Source organism: Muntiacus reevesi, chromosome 2 (genome assembly GCF_963930625.1).
Source record: "Muntiacus reevesi chromosome 2, mMunRee1.1, whole genome shotgun sequence".
NCBI classification, from domain to species: domain Eukaryota; kingdom Metazoa; phylum Chordata; class Mammalia; order Artiodactyla; family Cervidae; genus Muntiacus; species Muntiacus reevesi.
This window is the reverse complement of record NC_089250.1, coordinates 195,431,806-195,454,387: the sequence shown is the minus strand read 5'-3', so window position 1 is coordinate 195,454,387 and position 22,582 is coordinate 195,431,806. Positions and strand designations below refer to the sequence as shown.

The following is a 22,582-nucleotide window of genomic DNA, read 5'->3' as shown; positions in this document are numbered from 1 at the left end:
GGGTGCAGGACACGCAGCACACAGCAGATGCACAGGGGGTGTAATCTTCTCTCCCTGTTTGTAAGTTGACATGAAAACTGCCCCTCTGGGTGTCTGCCTGCCCCCCACCCCCTGCATTAAATCAGGACAGAATGTAGTTGACTTATAATGGCCATAATGTCTAGAGATGGCCTTAGGCAAGGACATTATTTACCAGGAGAAAAAAATTCACACAAGTGGGTGAAGAATAGGCAGAGTGGGCAGAAGGGCTCAGCCTTCCCTCTGTCTCCAGGAGCTGGTGTCTACACTGGCTGGAGAGGGGGAGGAGCAGAGTGGGGAGGGGTGTCTTTGGGGCTTAACTCTCAGCCACTCCCCTTAGGATCCCAAGTTACAGATGTCCAGGAAGCGTGTCCGTTGGCTTGGTGCCAAAGATCCCATTATGTGTCTGCTTTCAGATTTTATTCTGCCTTATTTTGTTGGGGCTGGAGAAGCAGAGGAGAGACATCCTGTGGATGATTCATGGGTGGGATCCTTTTCCATCCTTGTTCAGGGTCACGTTGACTTGTCAGTGGCCCCTTTGGTACACAAGGGCCAAGAAGCTTAGGAAATGCCTGGACAACCACAGGATAAAATGAGGGCCCCAGCCTCATTACACAGAGATGGCGATGGCACCCCACTCCAGTACTCTTGAGAAGTCTGGTGGGCTGCAGGCCATGGTGTCGGTAAGAGTCAGACACAACTGAGCGACTTCACTTTCACTTTTCACTTTCATGCATTGGAGAAGGAAATGGCAACCCACTCCAGTGTTCTTGCCTGGAGAATCCCAGGGACGGGGGAGCCTGGTGGGCTGCCATCTCTGGGGTCGCAGAGAGTTGGACATGACTGACGTGACTTAGCAGCAGCAGCAACAGCCTCATTACAAGAAAAGTGAAACTGAAAGTCGCTTAGTCATGTCCAACTCTTTGTGACCCCATGGACTATACAGTCCATTGAATTCTCCAGGCCAGGATACTGGAGTGGGTAGCCTTTCCCTTCTCCCAGGGATCTTCCCAACCCAAGGATTGAACCCAGGTCTCCTGCATTACAGGCAGATTCTTTACCAGCTGGGTCACAAGGGAAGCCCAAGGATTATCCCTAAAATGCCAAAGTGTCCCTAAGGTGTTTGAAGATGGGGCAGATCATTCTCCAGTGATCTGGGGTGTGACTTGGAAAAGAAGTCCTGGAAGGGATAATGCAAGGGGCAAGAATTCAGTTGTGGCTCTTCTCCGCACTAATCATTAGACTCAGGCTTCCCAGGTGGCTTAGTGGTAAAGAATTCATCTGCCAATGCAGGAGCCACAGGAGACATGGGTTTGATCGCTGGATTGGGAATATCCCCTGGAGGAGGCATGGCAACCCACTATGGTATTCTTGCCTGGGAAATCCCCATGAACAGAGGAGCCTGGCGGGCTACAGTCCTTGGGGTTGCAAAGAATCGGACACGACTGAGCACGCACCCATCAAGGCTTATTGTGCTCCAGGCACTGCCCCAAGTGCTGTCTCAGCTGATCTTCACAACAACCAAATGAGGAAGGTACTGGTATTATCCACATTTTACAGAGGAGGAAACTGAAGCTTGGAGAGCTCAAGTGACCTGCTCAAAAGGCGCCGTTATTACTTACAGGCAACAGCTGCAATAGATCAGCCGCCAAGGTTTTGTGATCCTTATTTCTCGCTTGCAAGTCCTTTGTGGGTCTTCTCTCACGTGGCCTTCCATGCAGTGATTCAGCAACCCAGACCCCTTCCATCTTGTGGCTCTGCCATCTTCTCAGGCCTTGGAGGGTTTCATCTCCAGCTGGTGGTTGACGGAGAGAGAATTGAGGATTGCGCTTTGCGTGGGACGTTTTTATGAGGCTGACCTGGAAGTTACGACTATCACTTCCACTTCCACTCAGACTCTTTTGGCTGCAGCTCCCTGCAGAGGGGTCTGGGAAATGTAGTCCAGTTGCTTGTCCAGGAAGAAAAGGCTTTGGAGACCACACGGCTGTCTCTGCCACAGGCGCCCAAGAGGCAAACAACAGAGCGAGCCAGACCCTGAACCAGCTGCTCCTCTGCCTCCCTAAGCACATGTTACTTCTAGGTTCAGGGTCACTGTCAGCAGGAGATCTCACACCACCAAGTTCCAGCCTTGGGGAATTCAGCCTAACAAGAGCAGCAGTTCTTGCACTGAATTCACCAAATACATTTTGGTTGGCTAGCCCTGGGCACCTGCTGACATAGAAAAGCAGTTAGATTGGTGGTTCTCAGCTGAGCTAATTTTTGTCACTGAGGGGACTTGTGGTGCTGTCCAGAGGCAGTTTTGGTGGTCATAACTTGGGGGAAGCTGTTGGCATCTAGGGGGCAGAGGCCATGGATTCTTCTCAACATCCTAGAGTGCCCAGAACAGAGGAGGACATCAGGGGTGCTGAGGTTGGGACACCCTGAGCGAAGGGCAGTGACTCTGTGGGTCTCCTTGGGGTTTGTGGGTGGGGTCGTGGCATCCAGGAGCTATGAAGGGCAGGTTGGCATGGACTCGGAGCCGGTCCACTCCTGTAATGCACCTGTTTGGGGCGTGTTTCTTCTCCTTACAGCCTTGTGGCCTCCCATCATTCTTAGAGCTTTTGCTTTAGCCATCTGAGTGTGAAGAGTGCCGAGGCAGAGCATGTTGGCCGAATTCATGCTCATCTGTGCAGTTGCAAACAGCTTTCCTGTTTCTGCCCATCAGCACTGGGTCAGACAGAAATATATTTATATATATTGGATGTTAACAATAGAGGATGGAGATCTGTACACACACACGTGCACACATATCACATACACACACACATAGGTGCACACATTCCTGGAAAGAAGGCTACAATAAGTTGTTAAGAGTTGTGACCTTTAAGTAAGGGGACTGAGGGATTTTCATTTTTTATTCTATTCTCTCCTGTATGTTTGTATTATATACACATATGTATTATGCATACATATAATATATGTCTGTATACATTTATACATACATATAATACATTTATACATACATATATACATTTATACATACATATAATCTGAGTTTCACCAGGTGAATGCTTGAATGTTGTAAACAAAACAGGCAGTAAACAAAATGTCTGAATTATGCCAAGTAGAAATGATGTTAAGTGCTGGGGAGAAAACTTGACATACTTAAAATGGATGAATTTTATTCTACATAGGTAATTTTTTTGAATGAAACAAGTGGCTGTGATTTTAATTTGCAGTTCCCCAGTGACGCATGGTGTGGATCAGCTTTCCATGTGGAAGGAGGAGGACACTGAAGGCAGGGGTGTGCCCTGTGGTCCGTGGTCCAGAGTCGACCTGAATTTTGTTTGGTGGTGTGAGCGGACAGATCCTTAGGGGGCGAGACCCTCATTTCAGGCGCAGGACAGTGTTTCTGGCAGAGTGTGGTCTGGTTACTGTGGTCTTTGGGACCAGCTGGCAGGACCCACTGGGGGCTCTTCCCGGCCTCCCCAGGGCGTCTTGTCCTGCTCCCTCCAAGTGCATCAGTCTTAAGCATGCAATTCATGAATTTTTGTAAAATGAACACACCCATGTGACTGGCTCTCAGACCAAGAAAGAGAACATTCCCAGACATTTTCTTGGGCCCCTTTCAGTTACTGCTTCCTCCCCCAGGGGAACCACTGTGCTGACTTCTCTTACCATACATTCATTTTGCTTCTTTTTGATGCTTATGGAAATGGAATCATACCACTTCTTTCACTCAGCATTATCCTTATGAAATTTATTCATATAATTATGTGTACTTATAGCTTTTTATCACATTTTCAATATAGTAGTTCAGTGTGTAACTATACAACAATTTATATATTTATCCTAAAAGTAGAGTGATATTTAAACATCCTAGAATGTGCCCTTAGGACTTCCCTGGTGGTCCAGTGGATAAGACTCTGTGCTTCCAATATAGGGGGCGTGTCTTCAATCCCTGGTCAGAAAACTTAAGATCCCACATGCCAGGATGTGGCACAAAAAGGAATGTGCCTATTCAAATTAATGTCATGGCTTTCAAAGCATAATTTGGGATGTTGTTTAAGTGCCAAGAGAAGTTAAGAGTAGAGACCCAGGAGGTCATTAGAACCTGAGTTCACCCCCAGCTCTACCACAGTCATGATGGCTGGATCCCACCTGGGCCTCTACCTGTCACTAAGATTTGATACCTTGTCTTGCTCTAGGATTTAAGACACGTGCTGCATTGACCCACATTGCAGGTTAAGGACAACTGCCTGTTGGGAAATAAGAAAAATTATATAGGACAAGGGTCTGATGCAGTAGATCCATGATGGGGCCTGAGAACTTGCTTTTTGTTCTTTTTTTTAAAAAATCTTTTATTTTTCAGTGGGTTTTGTCATACATTGATATGAATCAGCCATAGAGTTACACGTATTCCCCATCCCGTTCCCCCATCCCACCTCCCTCTCCACCCGATTCAGAACTTGCATTTTTAACAGGCTCCAGGTGATGATGAAGCTGCTGGTCCGGGGACCATACTTTGAGCATCACTGTTTCATATAGATCAGGAATGGGCAAATCACAGGCCCTAGGTCAAATCTGGCCCACTTCCTGCTCTTATAAATAAAGTTTTATTGGAACACAGTGAAAACAAAAATCTGTCTTTCACTACTTACAACATTTCTGACACCAAACATGTGGGATTTTTTTTTTCCCAGTTCAGCTACCAATCCAATGGATATTTTGATCTGCTTCTAATGCAGAGTGTCTAATCTGACCACACATGGGAATTCCCTGGGGAGCAGTTCTAGAACACAGGCATCCAGTCTCCTACCCCTGAACCAGTCAACAGAATCTCTTGGGGTGAGGCCCAGGCACTGGTCTCTTTAAAAGTCTTCCAAGTGATTACCATGTTCATGGTATTTCTCCTTTTATTTCCTCAATTATTTTAGAAGACAAGGAGCATCTTCTAAAGCTTTAACAGGTGTCTTGTAACTAGCTCAGAAGACAGTTTGCCGAGAACATTTTCTCCCAAAGCAGGGCCAGCATCTCTGAGACAAATGTACAAAAATGATCCTCATTCAGATGTGTAAGTTTTGGTTGTTCATGTAAAAACAAGCACATTACATTATAGTCACACTTTTAAATGCTTCCTCCTAGACGGTGTGATTCACACACAGATCTGAATGTGATTCTTCAACCCATGTGTTGTCCCTGTAAATGCAGACTCCGCATGGCTCAGTTTCCACATAGGCACAAAGAAGTGGTCCAGCCGTGGTCGGACGGAATTGTAAAACAAGTCTCAATCTTGACTTCTTTCTCTTGGGAAAGGAGGATGATCTGATTCATAAGCCACGGCGACATTCTCAGCAGCATCTTCCCCTTCACCCCAGTTTCCTCTTTCCCTGAATTTAGTCTGAAATTTCTTCCCTGCTGAGCTCCCAAAGCCTCTTGAGCTCAGTGAGGTGGCTTCTCTCCCTCCATCTCTGCTCCCAGCTCTTTTTACCTGCAGATCTCTGTAGCTTCTTGGGTCTCAGTGACTTTCCTTTGATGTTGATGGATTCGGTCTTAAAGAAAAGAAACCCAAAACACATGCTTTTCCCTTAAGGCAGAGTTTCTTAACCCCTGCACTTGTTGACATTTTGGGCCAGCTTCTGGCCCAGAATTCTTTGTTGGGGGGTTGTCCTGTGCACTGTAGGATGGTTAGGAGCATCCCTGGCTTCTACCCTCTAGATGCCAGCGGCTACCCCTCACCCCTAATTGTGACAACCGGATGTCTCCTGACAGTGCCAAATTTGGGGGACAGAATTGGCCTCAGCTGAGAACAGCTGCATTAAAGGAATCCAACACTTCAAGCCAGCATCGCCTGCAGACCTGGGCAAAAGGAGCCTCTCTCCTAGGCCTTGTACTTTAAATGGGGTGACAGGTATGAAGGCAAGGAGTCTAAGAAGTCCAGGAGATGTCCCCACCTGGTATCTACATCTCCCTTTCTAGATCAATTCAGAGTACTGGTATCCCCGAATTTTGCACCCAAATGACCCCAACCTGCTTAAGGCTTTCTCCAGGTCCATCTTCTGGGAGGCAGGCCATGATGCCAGTGTGTGACCTCTAGACCCGAGCAGATAATAATAGTCCTTTCTTTGTAACTAGAGTTGTGTGGACAAAATAATTTAGTGTATCGATAGTCTGTAGAACAGGGTTGGCCCATGATAAGCTCTATATAAGCGTTAACTGCTATTATACTTTTCAGTAGTCCCTAAGCATGAGACAACTTCCTTGGCTTCTGTGCCCCTGAAGAAGCAGCCATCCATTCAGATGTTGGAGATGAACCTGGCCCTGCTGGGCCTCGGAGAGGCAGTATGAAGGTCTCCAACCAGGCACCATCACGAGGGGATTTAGGGCCATTCTGACTCTCAGCACCTCTGGCCTTGACATGCTGGCTTGAGGACCTGTTGTGAATATTTTTACTCCTCATCTTGTGTTTATCTTGTGTCAGGGTCCGTGGAAGGGAGGAATGGGTGAGACGTCTCTTCTTTCTGAGATGGGAGGAGAAGAAATGAGCTTTGAGTTTCACTTCCCTCTGTGCCCATGCTTGAACACCCAACCTCCTAAGCCCTCTGAGCCTCTAATTCCCCATCTGTAAGATGGGGGTATAAATACCACCTTCCCTAACAGGATGGTGGTGTTAAGTCAGAAATGTCAGTAAGGTATAGATATTTACTCAGTGCCTAGTAAAAAGAAGTCAGGATTCAGCGTTGCTGATTTTAAATTACTGTAATACTGTTACCTAAATTGTCATGATGATGTTAGAAGGGAAAACATGGAGAAAAAGTTCTGTCCAAGCAGCTGCCGTGAATCACAGAATGAGCCAGGAAATGGTAAAAAAAAACATCATCCTTAAGTCATGGATGAAACATCTTCGAACCAAAGACATCTCAAAGCTGAAAGGGACCTTAAACCCCGACTTATTGTGTGAATGGAGAAACCAAAGCCCTGGAAAAGAATATGATCTACCTGATTTTAAAGAAAAACCTGAAACTGCTTCTAGGTCTCAGGGAGAAGAAAAAAGAGGTATTTGCAGGCTGTTGGTTCCAGGTTCACTTCCAATCCCAAACTGTGTGGATGCTCAGGCCCCTTATACCAAATGGTGGTGTACGCTCAGCCTCCATGTCCACAAACACAGGGGACCAACTGAAGTTTGAGGAGGTTTTGCAGAAGCTGAATGGGTACCACATTTGGGGCGTGTCAGTGCTGCCCTGTGAGGAGGGGGAAGGAGAGGAAGCAGGGACATGTAGACTGCTTTGGGTTCCCCCAAGAGCTAAGTCACATCAGCCTGATGAAGCGTGGGGATCCCTTTCCAGTGAAGAGTTTGGGAGGACTGTGGAACAGCAAGGATGGGTTTTGGTCGCTTAGTGCAGTTTTTTCAAAAACGGGGGAGCAACTCCACTCAGCACCCAAGAGGTGGCTTTCAGGGAACAGTGACAGATGAGGTTCCATGAGTGGGGCCCTCCCAGCTTATGGGGGCATCACCTTGTGAACCAAGCATGCGAAGTGGGGAGCGGCCAAGCCTGCTCCTGCTGGTAAAAGATCAAAAAAGTTTTTTTTTTTTTTTTCCATTTGCAGTGTTTATCACACCTACACTCTTAAGTCATCCAGCTTCCCTTCCAGAACCGTCTGCCTTGGCAAACTAAATTAGCAACCAAGAGTTTAGCTCTTTCAGGAAAGAACAAAGTCATTTTTATAGCAAATATCAGCATGTGCAAGCCTCATCTTGCCCCTGACTCACTCGGGGCACCTAGATGTTGATTGGAGCAGGAATCTCCCTACACCTCTGGGCCTCAGTCTCCCCAGCTGTAAAATGGGCTGATGACAGCAGCTGCCTTAGAGCAGTGGTTCTCAGTGGAAGGGGAGGGGGTGGATTACGTTTGGCCGTGTCTGGAGTTGCTTTGGGTTGTCACACCTGGGAGAGGACTGCTAGTGGTGTCCAGTGGGCAGTGGCCGGGGCACTCCAGGGCATCCTGCCATGCTCAGAACAGCCCCCATCACAGAGAGTGATCTGGCCCCAAATGTCAGCAGTGCACAGGATGAGAAATGCCACCCTAGAGGGTTGGTGTGAAGCTTAAGTGAGTTAATCCAGGTGATGTGCTTAGTCCTGGGCCGTATACATAGTAGGTGCTTCGTAGAGGAGTGGTGCTCTCCACGCTCCTTCAGAGCCTTGAGCCTCTCATCCTGCTTTGGTTTTGCCTCTTGGGACTTCCTCACCTGCATGGCCGTGGTGACTGGCACCACAGAGGCACATGTGTTGGTGATTTTGTAGAGAGAAATTCCAGAAAGTGTAATGTGCCGTTTGTGTCCACTCCCCATCTGAGGATGGAGAGAGATGGACTTGAGTGACTCACCGGTCCACACAGAGGGCGATGCTCAGAGACTGTGGCTGTCAGAGTGTTGGAGGTCTGTTGAGGTTGGAGGGAGAAAAGTGTCATAGCTCAGAGCGTGTTCCTGGCACAGCTGGTGCTCTCCTGTAATCAGGCAGGGAGGAGAAGTAAAGGGGTTTGAGTAAATTTTCTACTTCCCAAATGCTTTCCATTTACACTTTAAAAAAGGTTTTAAAATTTTAACTGTTTGATAGAAAACTGTTTGTACTTCATTTGACCCATTAACCCGCACACTGAGCTTTCTTACAGATTCAGAATCTTAAATTATAAAAATAAATGATCACATGATGCTTAACATCATTAAAACAAATAACCCACTCAGAAAGTGGGCAGAAGACATAAACAGATATTTCTCCAAAGAAGACATACAGATGACCAATAGGCACAGGAAAAAAATGTTAACATCGCTAATTATTAGAGAAATGCAAATCAGAGCTACAATGAGATATCACCTCACACAAGCACGAGTGGCTAACATTAAAAAAGCCACAAATTATAAATGCTGGAGAGGGTGTGGACAGAAGGGAACCCTCCTTCACTGTTGGTGGGAGTGTAAACTGGTACAGCCACTATGGAGAACAGCATGAAGGTTTCCTAAAAAACTAAAAACAGTGCTACCATACTCCTGGGCATATGTCAGAGAAAAACATGATCTGAAAGGATACAGGCATCTCAATGCTCATTGCAGCACTGTTTACAATAGCCAAGACATGGAAGCAGCCTAGATGTCCATCAACAGAGGGATGGGTAAAGATGATGTAGCACATATATATACAGTGGAATATTTGTTGTTGTTCAGTTGCTCAGTCATGTCCAACTCTTTGCGACCCCATGGACTGCAGCACGCCAGGCCTCCCTGTCCTTCATCATGTCCTGGAGCTTGCTCAAACTTTTTTCCATTGAGTCGATGATGCCATCCAACCATCTCGTCCTCTGTCGTCCTCTTCTCCTCCTGCCCTCAATCTTTCCCAGCATCAGGGTCTTTTCAAAAGAGTCAGCTCTTTGCATCAGGTGGGCAAAGTGTTGGAGCTTCAGATTCAGCATCAGTCCTTCCAATGAACACCCAGGACTGATCTCCTTTAGGATTGACTGGTATGATCTTGCAGTCCAAGGGACTCTCAAGACTCTTCTCCAACACCACAGTTCAAAAGCATCAATTCTTCGATGCTCGGCCTTCTTTATGGTCCATACATGACTACTGGAAAAACCATAGCTTGGACTATATGGACTTTTATTGGCAAAATAACATCTCTGCCTTTTAATGTGCTGTCTAGGATTGTCATAGCTTTTCTTCCAAGGAACAAGCATCTTTTAATTTCATGGCTGCAGTCACCATCTGCAGTGATTTTGGAGCCCCAGAAAATAAAGTCTGTCACTGTTTCCATTGTTTCCCCATCTATTTGCCATGAAGTGATGGGACCAGATGCCATGATATTAGTTTTCTGAATGTTGAGTTTTAGGCCAACTTTTTCACTCTCCTCTTTCACTTTCATCAAGAGGCTCTTTAGTTCCTCTTACTTTCTGCCACAGGGTGGTGTCATCTGCATATCTGAGCTTATTGATATTTCTCCCAGAAATCTTGATTCCAGCTTGTGCTTCATCCAGCCCAGCATTTTACAAAATGTACTATATGCATGTAAGTTAAATAAACAGAATGACAATATACAGCCTTGACGTACTTCTTTCCCAGTTTTGAACTAGTCAGCTGTTCCATGTTCGGTTCTAACTGTTGCTTCTTAACCTGCATACAGGTTTCTCAGGAGACAGATAAAGTGGTCTAGTACTCTCATCTCTTGGAGAATTTTCCACAGTTTGTTGTGATTCACACCATTAAAGGCTTTAGCACAGTCAATGAAGCAGATGTTTTTCTGGAATCTCTTGCTTTTTCTATGATCGAACAGATGTTGGCAATTTGATCTCTGGTTCCTCCGCCTTTTCTAAACCCAGCTTGTACATCTGGAATTTCTCTGTTCACATACTGTTGAAGCCTGGCTTGGAGGATTTTGAGCATGACCTTGCTAGCATGTGAAATAAGTGCAATTGTGCAGTAGTCTGAACATTCTTTGGCATTGCCTTTCTTTGAGATTGGATTGAAAACTGACCTTTTCCAGTTCTGTGGCTACTGCTAAGTTTTCAAAATTTGCTGACATATTAACTACAGCACTTTAAAAGAATCATCTTTTAGGATTCTGGAATAGCTCAGCTGGAATGCTATCACCTCCATTAGCTTTTGTTCATAGTGATGCTTCCTAAGGCCTAATGTGACTTCACACTCCAGGATGTCTGGCTTTATGTGAGTAATCACACCATCGTGGTTATCTGGGTCATTAAGATCTTTTTTGTATAGTTCTTCTGGGTATCCTTTCCACCTCTTCTTAATATCTTTTGCTTCTGTTAGGTCCATACCATTTTTGTCCTTTATTGTGCACATTTTTATGTGAAGTGTTCCCTTGGTATCTCTAATTTCCTTGACGAGATCTCTAGTCCTTCCCATTCTATTGTTTTCCTCTATTTCTTTGCATTGTTCTCTTAGGAAGACTTTCAATGGAATATTACTTAGCCATTAAAAGGAATGAAATAACACCATTTGCAGCAACATGGATGGCCCTAGGGGCTCAGAGCAGCCCCCCATAACAACGAACCATCAGAGAGCGTCATACTGAGTGAAGTAAGTCAAACAGAGAAGGAGAAATATCACAGGACATCCCTTATCTGTGAAATCTAAAAAGTGATACAAATGAACTTACAGAAAATGAAACAGAAATAGACTCACAAACTTAGAAAATGAACTTACAGTTTCCAGGTGGAAGGGATGGTTAGAGAGTTTGGGATGGACATGTACACACAGCTGTATTTAAAATGGATAACCAACAAGGACATATTATATTAATATAGCACATGGAACTCTGCTTAGTGTTACGTGGCAGCCTGGATGGGAGGTGGGTTTGGGGGAGAATGGATACATGTATATGTATGACTAAGTCTATTCCTTATTCACCTGAAACTGCTACAACATTGTTAATTGGCTATACCCCAATACAAAATAAAAAGTTCGAATAAATAAATAAATGATCACACAGTGACCATCCCCAGGCTCTATGAAGGAGGAAAGGATTGTTTGCGCCTTCACCAAATGGTCCTGTTCTGTACTTTTTTAAGTTCTGGTGTCTGTCTGATAGTCACAGTCCACTAAATTGATTAAAATTACTCCAGATGGGGAAAGCAGATGACCAAATATATTTGAATTATGTCTAAATTCATGAGTAGTAAATAAGATCTAAGAGAAAACGTGAGGCCCCCTCTGCACAGGTTTTGTGCAAGGACTTTGTGACATCTATACCTTTTTAAAAATTGAATATAGTTAATTTGCAATATTGTGTTAATTTCAAGTGTATAGCAAAGTGATTCAGTTATACACATACACATTCATTTCGATTATTTTCTGTTATAGGTTATTACAAGATATTGAGTATAGTTCCCTGTGCTATACAATAGGTCCTTGTTGACATCTGTGCCTGTCTGTCACTCTTTGGATTATTCAGGTTGTTCAGAAAATCCCTCCAGACGATGAGGATAAATTAGAGCATATCCATTGTGCAGATGTATACTAATGATGGCACTAAAAATGAGTCCCCCATAACAGTCAGTGTGGATATTTGGGGTGCCTCACAATAAAATTTCTAGATGTTATTGTTTCTGAAAAGGAGAAATATGGGGATCTAGTTATGAGGAATGCACTTCACGTACAGGGTGGTTTTTTTTTGGTTTTTGGTTTTTTGTACTGCAAATACTGCATGTTACCACCAGCTCATTCAGTGACTTGGCTTCCTTATGTACAGGGTGGAGGGGGGCAGGGATATCTAGCCTCCTGTCTCTGAGCTGCTCTCTGGATTTAGTCAATATCCAGTATAATTCCCTATGCTCTCCACCGACACAATCCCTAGATTGACAGAGATGGCAAACTTGATGTTCTCCCAGGCAACGTTTATGATAGAAGTCATTAGTTTTATTCAGGGTATTATAATTTGCATTTTAAATGTTTGGCTTTTAAAAGACTGGTAAGATTGCCATAACTTTTCCAAGTGATTTGCAAGTCCCGAAGTCTGCCAATTAGCTCAGATGGCCGAAGCAACGACTGCTTCCCGTCAGAAAGGCTGAATCACTGAGGAACGACCACCCTTCAGGAGCTGAATGATTCACCAAGCCAAACTACTTTGCACATTGGGATAAGAAGCGTAGGCTATCAGATTTCCGTTCATACTTCTGCCCCTTCTGCTGATTTTGCTGTAGATTCTCTAATAGAGGCTTATTTTTTCCTTTATTTCTTTTCCCCAAAAGTATATATTCTTGTTAGAAGCTCAAACTATACACACTTATATAATAAATACAGAAAGTAGAAAGTTCTCTCTGTTTCCCCTCCCTAGAGAGAGCTACTCTTAACAATTTTGTGAATAGTCTTCCAGATATTGTTTTCTAGTCTGTATATTGGGTTGACCAAAATGTTCATTTGGGTTTTTCCATACGATCTTATGGAAAAAGCTGAAAGAACTTTTTGGCCAACCCAGTATCACTTTTTTTTTTTTTTTTTTTTTTTTTTAAAGCAAAAAGAGATTGTGTTTATATATACTGTTTTGCAACTAGGTTTGTCTCCTAGCAATATGTCTTGGAGACGTTTCCATCTTGTATATATAGGTCTATCTCATTTTTAACCATGGTGCTGGTTTCCATGGTATTGTCACATCAGAAATTATTTAATTAGTCTTCTCCATTCTTCGGCTGGGTGCTCCCAAAGCTGATCCTAAGACAAGACTTGGATGCAAGCAGGCTACTAGGAAGGTGATCCCAGGAAATACTGTAAGAGATTGGGCAAGTGAGACCAGAAAGGGAGGCAGGCCAGTGAAGGATGGTCCATGAGTGGGTAACTGGAGCTTGGGAGGCAGGACCACCATCAGGTTCACCGATTCTCCAGGACTCACAGAACTCGGAAAGGCTTTTACACTCATGGTTACAGTTCATTGCAGTGAAAAGATACAGACTCAAATCAGCAAAAGGCAGAGTCCAGGAGAGACCAGGCATGAGTTACAAATGTCAGTGGACAGCATTTCATCCTCCCAATAATGACATGTGGCAACATGCTCGGAGGATCACCAACCAGGGAGGCTCACTGAAGCCTCCGTGTCTAGAATTTGGATTAGGGCTCAGTCGTGCAAGCATGGCTGACAGTCTGGGTGGCTGACCCTAGTCCCCAGCCTTTTCTGAGGTCAAGTTGCTCTTGTGTGGCCCAAGGCCCCTACAAAAGTCACGTGGTCAGCATACACTGGCATGTCCCAGGCAGAGAGCCGTGGGTGCTTATGGTAGGATGCCAGCAACAAAGGCTACGGGTAGCCTCCAGGGTGGGCAGGATATCAACAGCCTCAGTCATATTTCCTCATGAAATGTTTTTGTTGTTTCCATTTTTCATGCTCACAAATGATGTTCTAGAAGAGGGGTTGGCAAACATCTTTGTAAAGGACCAGTTAGTAAGTATTTTCAGCTTTGAAGGCCACACAGTCCCTCTTGCAGCTACTCAACTCTGCTGCGATAGCACAAAAGCAGCTGCAGGCATTGTGTGAACAAACGGATTTGACTGGGTTCCAGTAAAACTTTATTTACAGAAAACAGGTACAGACCAGGTTTGGCTTGAGGGCTCGTATGGTGGATAATTCTTTTATGTGTATCTTTATCCCTTCATGCAGGTAATTCTACAGGACAGATCTCTGGAGGTAGAATTGCTGGGTCTTAAGCAATGACATTCTTATTTTGAGCAGATACTCTGCCCAAAAGATGAAACTGCTTCCTCTTTCACCAACAGTACCTGAGAACATTTGAGATTTCTTTTCTTAAAACCACTTCCCAAAGAAGCAAAACCAATACTCACTTACTAGGCTGTTTCTCCATTTTCATTCTTAAGTTTTGGAGAGGCAGAGGAAGATAGAACATTTTATCCCCAAGGAGAAATTCCAAATGGGGTCTGAAATGGTCTCCTGATATCTTGCTTTAGATGTGAGACCTACAGGGAAAGGGACACTGGTAACGTGTTCTCATTTGGTGAAAATTTAACCTTCCATTCTCCACGAGGTGTGGTTCAAGAGTCCTGCATGTTGCCTATTCAAAAAAGTTGTGCTTCTTTGTTTATTCAGATGCATCAGCTTCTCAGCAATCCTTTATTAAGCAAAGATTCTATTCCTAATTTTTCTCTTCTGTAGGGGGTTTCCCTATAAATAAGGTCTACCTATGCATAGTGACCACTTTATCAGATGTACAAAAAATGAACATGGTCCAGTTTTTGTTCACGGAGCTGATAGGTATGGGACACTGTTGATGGAGAGGTCACTTAGCCCAGTTCACTCTTCATCTTTTGTGGCTTAAAACAATGGATAGAGTTTTTGTTTTTCCACTTTTCTTTTTTTCCCCTTATTTTTATCATTTGAAATTCTTGATGTGAATCCCACAGAGGAGAACAGAGATTTGTTAGCATTCAGTCTCTGTTTTGGGTTGCATATTTTAGCTGGTTTGTTTGATAATGGGCACCCCTTCTGGGATCTGCCCGCCTGCGTTCTGCTCACGCTGGGTGAATCTTTGATAGTCCCCATTCCGTAGCCCTTCATTTATAACACAGACAAACACAGCCTGCTTTCCCGTCAGCGAGATGGCATGCCCTGACTCCCCACATGCAGATAAGGAATTAGGCAGAACTCGGCTGGGAAGATAAATCAAGCTATCTCATTAGGCTTGAAAGACACGAAGTAAGCTTGCATGGGAATTAACAGCCTTCTGAAGGGACATACAGTGCAACAAAGGGAGAAGAAATTGCCAGAGCCCTTTCTCTCAGGAACCTTGCCTCCGCAGCCTGTCTCTTTCGTAAAGGTCAACAGGTAGAAATTGAGGATTGAAAGAGCAGTGTAGTGTTTGTTGAGCACGTATTAAGTCCCAAGGCTGCACTTACTAAGAAGAGGGTGGCAGAGGATGAGGGGCTTGTCTCAGGGGTCTGAGAGCTGTCGAATGAGAGCCAGGATTCACTCTTGGCGACCCCATGGACTCTATAGTCCATGGAATTCTCCAGGCCATAATACTAGAGTGGGTAGCCTTTCCCTTCTCCGGGGGATCTTCCTGACCCAGGGATCGAACCCAGATCTCCCACATTGCAGGCGGATTCTTTACCAGCTGAGCCACACGGGAAGCCCAAGAATACTGGAGTGGGTAGCCTATCCCTTCTCCAGGGGATCTTCCCAACCCAGGAATCGAACCAGGGTCTCCTGCATTGCAGGCTGACTCTTTACCGACTGAGCTATGAGGGAAGCCCTCGGATTCACCTAGGATGTCTGTTCTCATGGCCTACAGCTTAACCGGGTGGTCCTTATCTGGGGTGAATTGAGCCCCCGGAGATACTGGGCCATGTGTGGAGATTTGGGGATTGTGACCGCTGGGCTGGGGGTGCAAATGGCAGCTGGTGGGTGGAGGCCTGAGGTGCTGCTGGACAGCCTCCAGCGCACAGGCTGCCCCCACAGAGAATTAGCCAGCCCCCCACGTCAGCAGTGCGGCCTTCAGAACCTGGTTCAAGCACTCAGCCGGACGCCAGCCACCGCTGGCGGTTCTGCCGGGCCTTCCGGGCTGTCGTGCCCTGAGGGCAGCGTGGTGAGGCTGAGGGACTCGTGGGTGGGGGAGGAGGGAATCGGGGCTTCTCGGGTTAAAGGAAACAGTGGCCTGGAAACAAGGACTCGCGCCTGCCGTGGAGGCGTGTGGAGACTAACGCCTCTGTCCTGCCCCCCCGCCCCTCTAGTGTTCGGCCACAACATGAAGAGCAGCAACGACTTCATCGGGAGGGTCGTCATCGGCCAGTACTCCTCCGGCCCCTCGGAATCGAACCACTGGCGGCGGATGCTCAGCGCCCACCGCACGGCCGTGGAGCAGTGGCACAGCCTGCGGTCCCGGGCCGAGTGCGACCGCGTGTCCCCTGCCTCGCTGGAGGTGACCTGAGGGCCGCGGGGACGGCAGCTGCCGTCTGTGGAGAAAAGGAAGAAAACCTAGGACAAAAAAAACATGCCCAATGTGTATACTGTTCCATCCACACAAACACACACCCATACACACCCAACTCCTCTCAGAACTGAGAGGACGCGGACTGTTGATCACATACTGGCCGCCCTTGAGGAGCGAGGCCTGAGAACTTTCCAGAAGCCCCCTCCATCCATCAGCCTCGAGCTGAGCAGGCTCTGCCGTGAGACTTATGGACAGTGCTTGCTCTCGTGGATCCTCCCGCCCCAAAATGCACTTTCAACCCTCAGGCCAGAGAAAAGACCTCCCCAAGGGTGCCAGCCTCCACTGAGATGAAATTTTCCAAGAGTCTGGCCAGTGTCTCAGAGTCGGACACGACTGAGTGACTGACACTTTCACTTCACTTTCACTTTGGCCAGTGTTGGGAGGCCTGACCCCCCCAAACCCAAAATGCACACCCACTGGGTGACTCCCGAACCGTCTGCTGTTCCCAGAGGTTCCTCAGACCTGCTACCTTTCCCCCAACGTGTAAGTACTTTGTCTTCTCTTTAGTGGGTGTGATACATAGATTAGACTATTGGAAGAAACCAAATGGCAACAAAAAATACCCCAGTGTCAGAAGCCTCTCCTGGCCTCACTGAAGCCGTCCTTGTGTTAGCTTCTCCCTGGGGACTCCCCGTCGGGGTGTGTGTGGATGCTCTGGCGTGTGTGCCCTCACGTGAGCGTGTGTGTGTGTGTGCACACCTGTGTGTCCCCTTGGTGAGCAAGGCGCTGGCCGGGACCTCAGGCCTGAGCACTCCTTCTGTCTGCCTTGCTTGTCAGTGACATCTTGTGTGTCAAGACCCCACCCTCAGTAACCGTAGCGTGTGTGAATAGCAAGCTAATAGAATATGATAGAGCAGAAGTAACATTTTTTGACCGAATCATGGTGACTGTGACTCCCAGAAGACCTGCAGAAGAAGGTTACGTGGAATAAAATGGCCACCACGCCCACCACGCCCCACTCCAAGAGTCTCCCTCCTTGTCACTCTGAGGGTCTCGCTGTGTTTCGTGTGTGAACCAAAGTCACTTCTCTCGTGCTAAGAAATTAGTGTAGTTAGAATAGATCTCTTTCTCTCTCTCTCTCTCTCTGTTGGATGCTTCTGTATCTTTTCCCACAGTGTATTGTCTGGTATAATGGGGAGCTATTTATTGAAATTAAAGATTATTTATTTGTGCCATGCATTTGAGTTATCTTTTTCTTCATGAACACGGGCATGGAGGGTAGGAGGGTGTTTCAGTTACTATCTCTGTGTAAAAACTCAAAGCACTGGTGTTTATCGTGCTCACAGATCTCATGCGTCCAGAATTCAGACCAGGCACAGGGATGGCTTGTCCCTGCCCCATGATACCTAGGGTCTCAGCTGCAACACTCGAGGGCCACAGTGGGTAGAACCAGACAGCCAGTCATGCTGGACATTGTTGGTAAGACTCGTGTGTAGTCTGGGCAGGAAGAACAGTTAAAATGTTAAGGTATATTCGTCTGACAACTGACAGGAGAACTTGTATAAAAGAAGATAAGGATTTATGTTAGGTCCCTCCTGTTGCAAGCAACAGGAAATTAACACCAAATTGTTTAAGCAACAAAGGAAGTCCTGGCTTTAGGCATAGCTGGATCCAGGGGCTCAAATGAAGTAATCAGGGCTGTTTATCACTCTGTCTCCTGGACAGGCTCTCCCCATTCAGGGAGCATCATGGTTACCAGCACCTTAATAATTCCAACTCATACTCATCATTAAGACCCAGCTTCAGTTGCCAAGACAGAAATAATATCTCCTTCCTGTCCTCCCCACAAGAAGCTTTTATTTCTGTTTAACTTTTATAACAACAACTACCTCTAATTGAAGCCTCACTGCATGCTAAGCCCAATGCTGGCATAGCCTTATTTAATTCTCACAACAACCTCTTGACAAAGGAGCTATTATTATCTCCATTTTCCAGGTGTGGAAAGTAAGAGGGTTTTTTTTTTTTATAAAACTGTTCAGGACAAGAGCCATGGCTCCTTAGCTTTCTATTGGCCATGCCCAGTAAAAGGGGCTTGACCTAGGTAAACCTTGTGGACTGAGATGGACCCACTCCTGGCCTCATTGGGCTTTCCAGAGTCCCCTTGTGAGTCCTCTGGTGCCTCCCACTCTGGAGTGGAGGTGGCGTGAAGGTCAAGGAGGATAGATAGGGAGGTTGCCTTAGGTTATGTTTCTAAGGAGAGAAAAGGAGAAGCTTTTCCTACTTTTTAAAACGGCTTCCTGCCCATGATTGCACAGAAGAGGAGAGAAATATGAGAGAATAAACAGAATGAGGGAAGACAGGACTAGAGATGAGGTTACATGGTGATTGGTCTGGGCCCCAGTTTCCTCATTATCTTACATGGGGCACTTCAGAAGCTGATGTTGAAGCAACAACTTGGGTTCAGTTCAGTGCAGTTCAATCGCTCAGTCGTGTCTGACTGCGATCCCATGGACTGCAGCACACCAGGCTTCCCTGTCCATCATCAATTCCCGGAGCTTACTCAAACTCATGTCCATTGAGTCTATGATGCCATCCAACCATCTCGTCCTTTGTCATCCCCTTTTCCTCCTGCCTTCAATCTTCCCCAGCATCAGGGTCTTTTCAAACGAGGCAGCTCTTCCCATCAGGTGACCAAAGTATTAGAGTTTCAGCTTCAGCATCAGTCCTTCCAATGAATATTCAGGACTGATTTCCTTTAGGATTGACTTGGGTGCAAGGACTTAGGTGTGATGGTTTATTTGGGAGGTGACCCCAGAAATCATAAACAGAAGGATAAGTCAGGGGCAGGAGGAACACCATCAAAGCCTGCTTTAACTGGCATTGTGGGCAGCTAGGGCTCAGTCATGCTGGGGACCCACATATTAATAGAATACACTTGAGAGTGACTGCTACAGGGAAACTGGACTTTTTAACTATTGCATCTTATTGCTCAGGGCCTGAGGGGTGCCCCCGTTGGCATTCACTGTTGAACACTTTAGCACTCACTGTCCTTTTGGGCTGAGCCAACTTGGGTAGCATAGAGAACTCCCCGGGCAGAGAAGGAGGGTGTGCTTGAGCAGGTGAACTGTCCCCATGTGCGGTCCAGCCCACAGCAGCCTCCTGGGTACTCGGGTGACTGAGGGTTGCAAGTGGGGCATCCCCAGAAACTGCGCCCTCGTTCCCAATAACCAGAAGGCTGACCAAGCACCGTGCCAAGTGCTAAATGTCTCATTTCATCCTCCTGCAGCAACCCACGTGGGAGATGTTGTCAGTTCCTTCTTATAAATGAGGAAGCTGAGGCTTCATGAGATTAAGTGGTGAGTAAGCAGTGGCACTAGAATGCCAGCCCAGGCCTGGCTGACTCTAGAGCCTGGTGGGAGCTAAACTGCATCTCCCCCAAGCTCGTGTACTGAAGCCTTAACCCCCACGACCTCAGCATGTGGCTGTGTTGAGAGATGGGGCTCTTTAAAGGTGATTCAGGTTAAATGAAGTCATCAGGGTGGGCCCTGATCCAATACAACTGGTGTCCTTACATTAAGGGGAGGGGAGGACACAGAGACAGATACGCACTGAGGGAAGATGACGTGCCGAGACGTGGGGAGAAGATGGCACCTACAAGTCAAGGAGAGAGGCCTGGAGACCCAGGCCGAGGACAGCGCCTTCCCAGGAACCGCTTCTGCCAACACCCGGAATTGGGACTTCCGGCCTCCAGATCTGTGAGGCAGTGAAACTGTGCTATTTGAGCCACCCCATCTCAGGAACTTTGTTGCAGCAGCCCTAACACACTTATTCAGAGCCGGTGTGGCTGACCACTGTGCTAGACTGTCTCATCTGAAAATAGGATGACAGTTTCTACCCCGCAAGCCTGCAGGTGGTGTGAGGATGAGTGAGGGTAGTGCCGGCAAGGTGTTAACACACCACGCTTGCTGGCTGTTCCTACTGGACACGCATCGGGCAGTGTTTGCTGGTTATAGACAGAACAGCAGAGGCACAGGTGTCACAGGCGTCCACGTCTCCTGATTCCTTTCCTTTCTGGGTGCCCTGTCTTTTACTGCCAGTGGGATCGCTTTCCTTTTTTCAGGGTCAAAACTACCATTTAAAATAATTAGGAATGAGCACCACTAAGCAAAAGTTTTAAACTTATGCCTAGAAAAAAGACTGGAAGACATTGCCCTGAAGGTCGCAGGGGTTATCTCTTGGGAAGTCATTTTGCTACTCAATTTTATACCTTCCAATTCAGCGTTTTGGAGGGTGCTATAGTGATCTCATGGTAGTTTAACATATGTCGTACATTTAAGTGTCAGGCATTGCTCTAAGCACTTGTATGAGGGAAGGTATTGATTTGTTCCCATTTTTCAGATGAGGAAACTGGAGTTAAGAGGGATTAAATAATCAGTGTGTGGTCACACAGAAACAGGTCTGAAATTTGAACACAGATACAGATATGCCTGAATTGGAAAGTATGAAATAAACTAGCCTCTACTGTCCCTTTTATAATAGTGGTGAGGGACAGGGAACTTTATTTTACTTACTAGTAAATAAATGACAATTTTTAAAAGGTAAGAAACTAAAGGAGATGATAGATAGATGATAGGAAGAAAAAATAGATCTTTGCTGAACCCACAGGCCACCATGAGCACAGTGGCTGTCTGTGTGCATGTATAGGGTCGAGAGGAGAGTAATGTCTCTAAGAAACCAGAAAATATATATTGTGTTACAAAGAGACCTCTACAACCTCCAAATGGCAGCAAAGATCCTATACGTTAAGTGAATAAATTGTATATGTTCTAAACAGGAAACTTGAAGTCTGGAGCAAGGGGGTGCAAACTATAGCCTGCAGGTCAAATCCAACCCACTGCTCTTTTTTGTAAATACAGTTTTACTGGAACCCAGTCAGGCTCATTCCTGAGATTCAGAGTTGTGGCCTGCAAAGCCACTACTATCTGGCTCTTTACAGAAAAAAAATTAAGTTGCAGTTATGTAGGATGAAAAAGTCTAGAGATCAAAGGTACAGCATGATAGTTATAATTAATAACACAGTATTGAATGCTGGAAATTTGCAAAGGGTAGATTTCAGGTGCACTCAGCACACACAAAAGGAGATGATACGTTAATTAGTTTGCCATATCATTTCACTATATATATATGTGTGTGTATATATACATATATATCACATCATCATGTTGTACACCTTGTATATATTCTTCTTAAAAGAATTCTTAATTCTTAAAAATGGAATTTTTAAGAAAGTTTGCTTACCCCTGTCTAGAGCAAGGTAACGTGAATGTACATATGATTCCCTGGGGATCTAGTCAAAATGCAGATTCCAATTCAGCAGGTCAGGGTTGGGGCCTGAGATTATGCACTTTTAATGAGCTCCCAGGAGATGCCGCCGCTGCTCGTCCATGAACCACACTCTGGACCGAGCATGTCACAAATACTTGTCGTGTTTCCATCAGAGCGGGGTCATGATCTCATTTACCAAAATCTCCAGCCATCACCTATTATCAACACGGATCATCTAGGAGGTTTTTTTCCAAATCAAAGGACCCTCCACGTTTCAAAAGCATTTCCAGTGGCCTATGTCTGATGACCCTCCTTCTCCACCCGGTCCATTCACACAGAGGGTGTTTGACACAACAGCAGAGGCCCCTGAAGGACAGTCAGCACACCAGATGATGGAGAGTGGGAAGAAAGCCTCCCACCTGTCTTCCATTTTTATAATTTTTGTATGAACTTTTTAAATAAGTCAATTTGGGGGAGGGCTGTTTTGTAACAGACACGGTATATTAGTACAGTAAGTTGTATGTGCATATCACATATAATAAACATGTCATTTCTAAATGAATAAATGTGCATGCTCTGGGGCACACCCCCACAAAGCTTTGAGGCAAGGGGTAGAGTTCTGCTGTGGCTGAAAATGGGCCTGGGCTGTGCTCCGAGCATGAGTCAGGCCTTGGCAGGCTTTCAGCCCCGCGTGGGCTGGCAAAGCACGCTATGTGGGCACGAGTTAAGTTATTCCTCGCAGGCACAGCCGGCTGTTGCAGAGAGAAAGTGAGCGATTGGGACACGTTTTTGCCCTGTGAATGCCAGCCACACGAAATGTC

At 46.0% G+C, this 22,582-nt stretch overlaps 1 protein-coding gene across 1 annotated transcript in view; it reads left to right on the top strand.

Annotated features, from left to right (window-relative positions):
- The window catches only part of SYT17 (synaptotagmin 17), an 82,165-nt gene extending 64,500 nt beyond the window's left edge, over positions 1 to 17,665 (top strand). The window contains exon 8 of the mRNA XM_065920305.1: positions 16,237 to 17,665. Within this exon, the coding sequence (XP_065776377.1) occupies positions 16,237 to 16,433 (197 nt within the window). The 3' untranslated portion in view covers positions 16,434 to 17,665. The remainder of the gene's footprint in view (positions 1 to 16,236) is intronic.
- Positions 17,666 to 22,582: the final 4,917 nt, after the last annotated feature.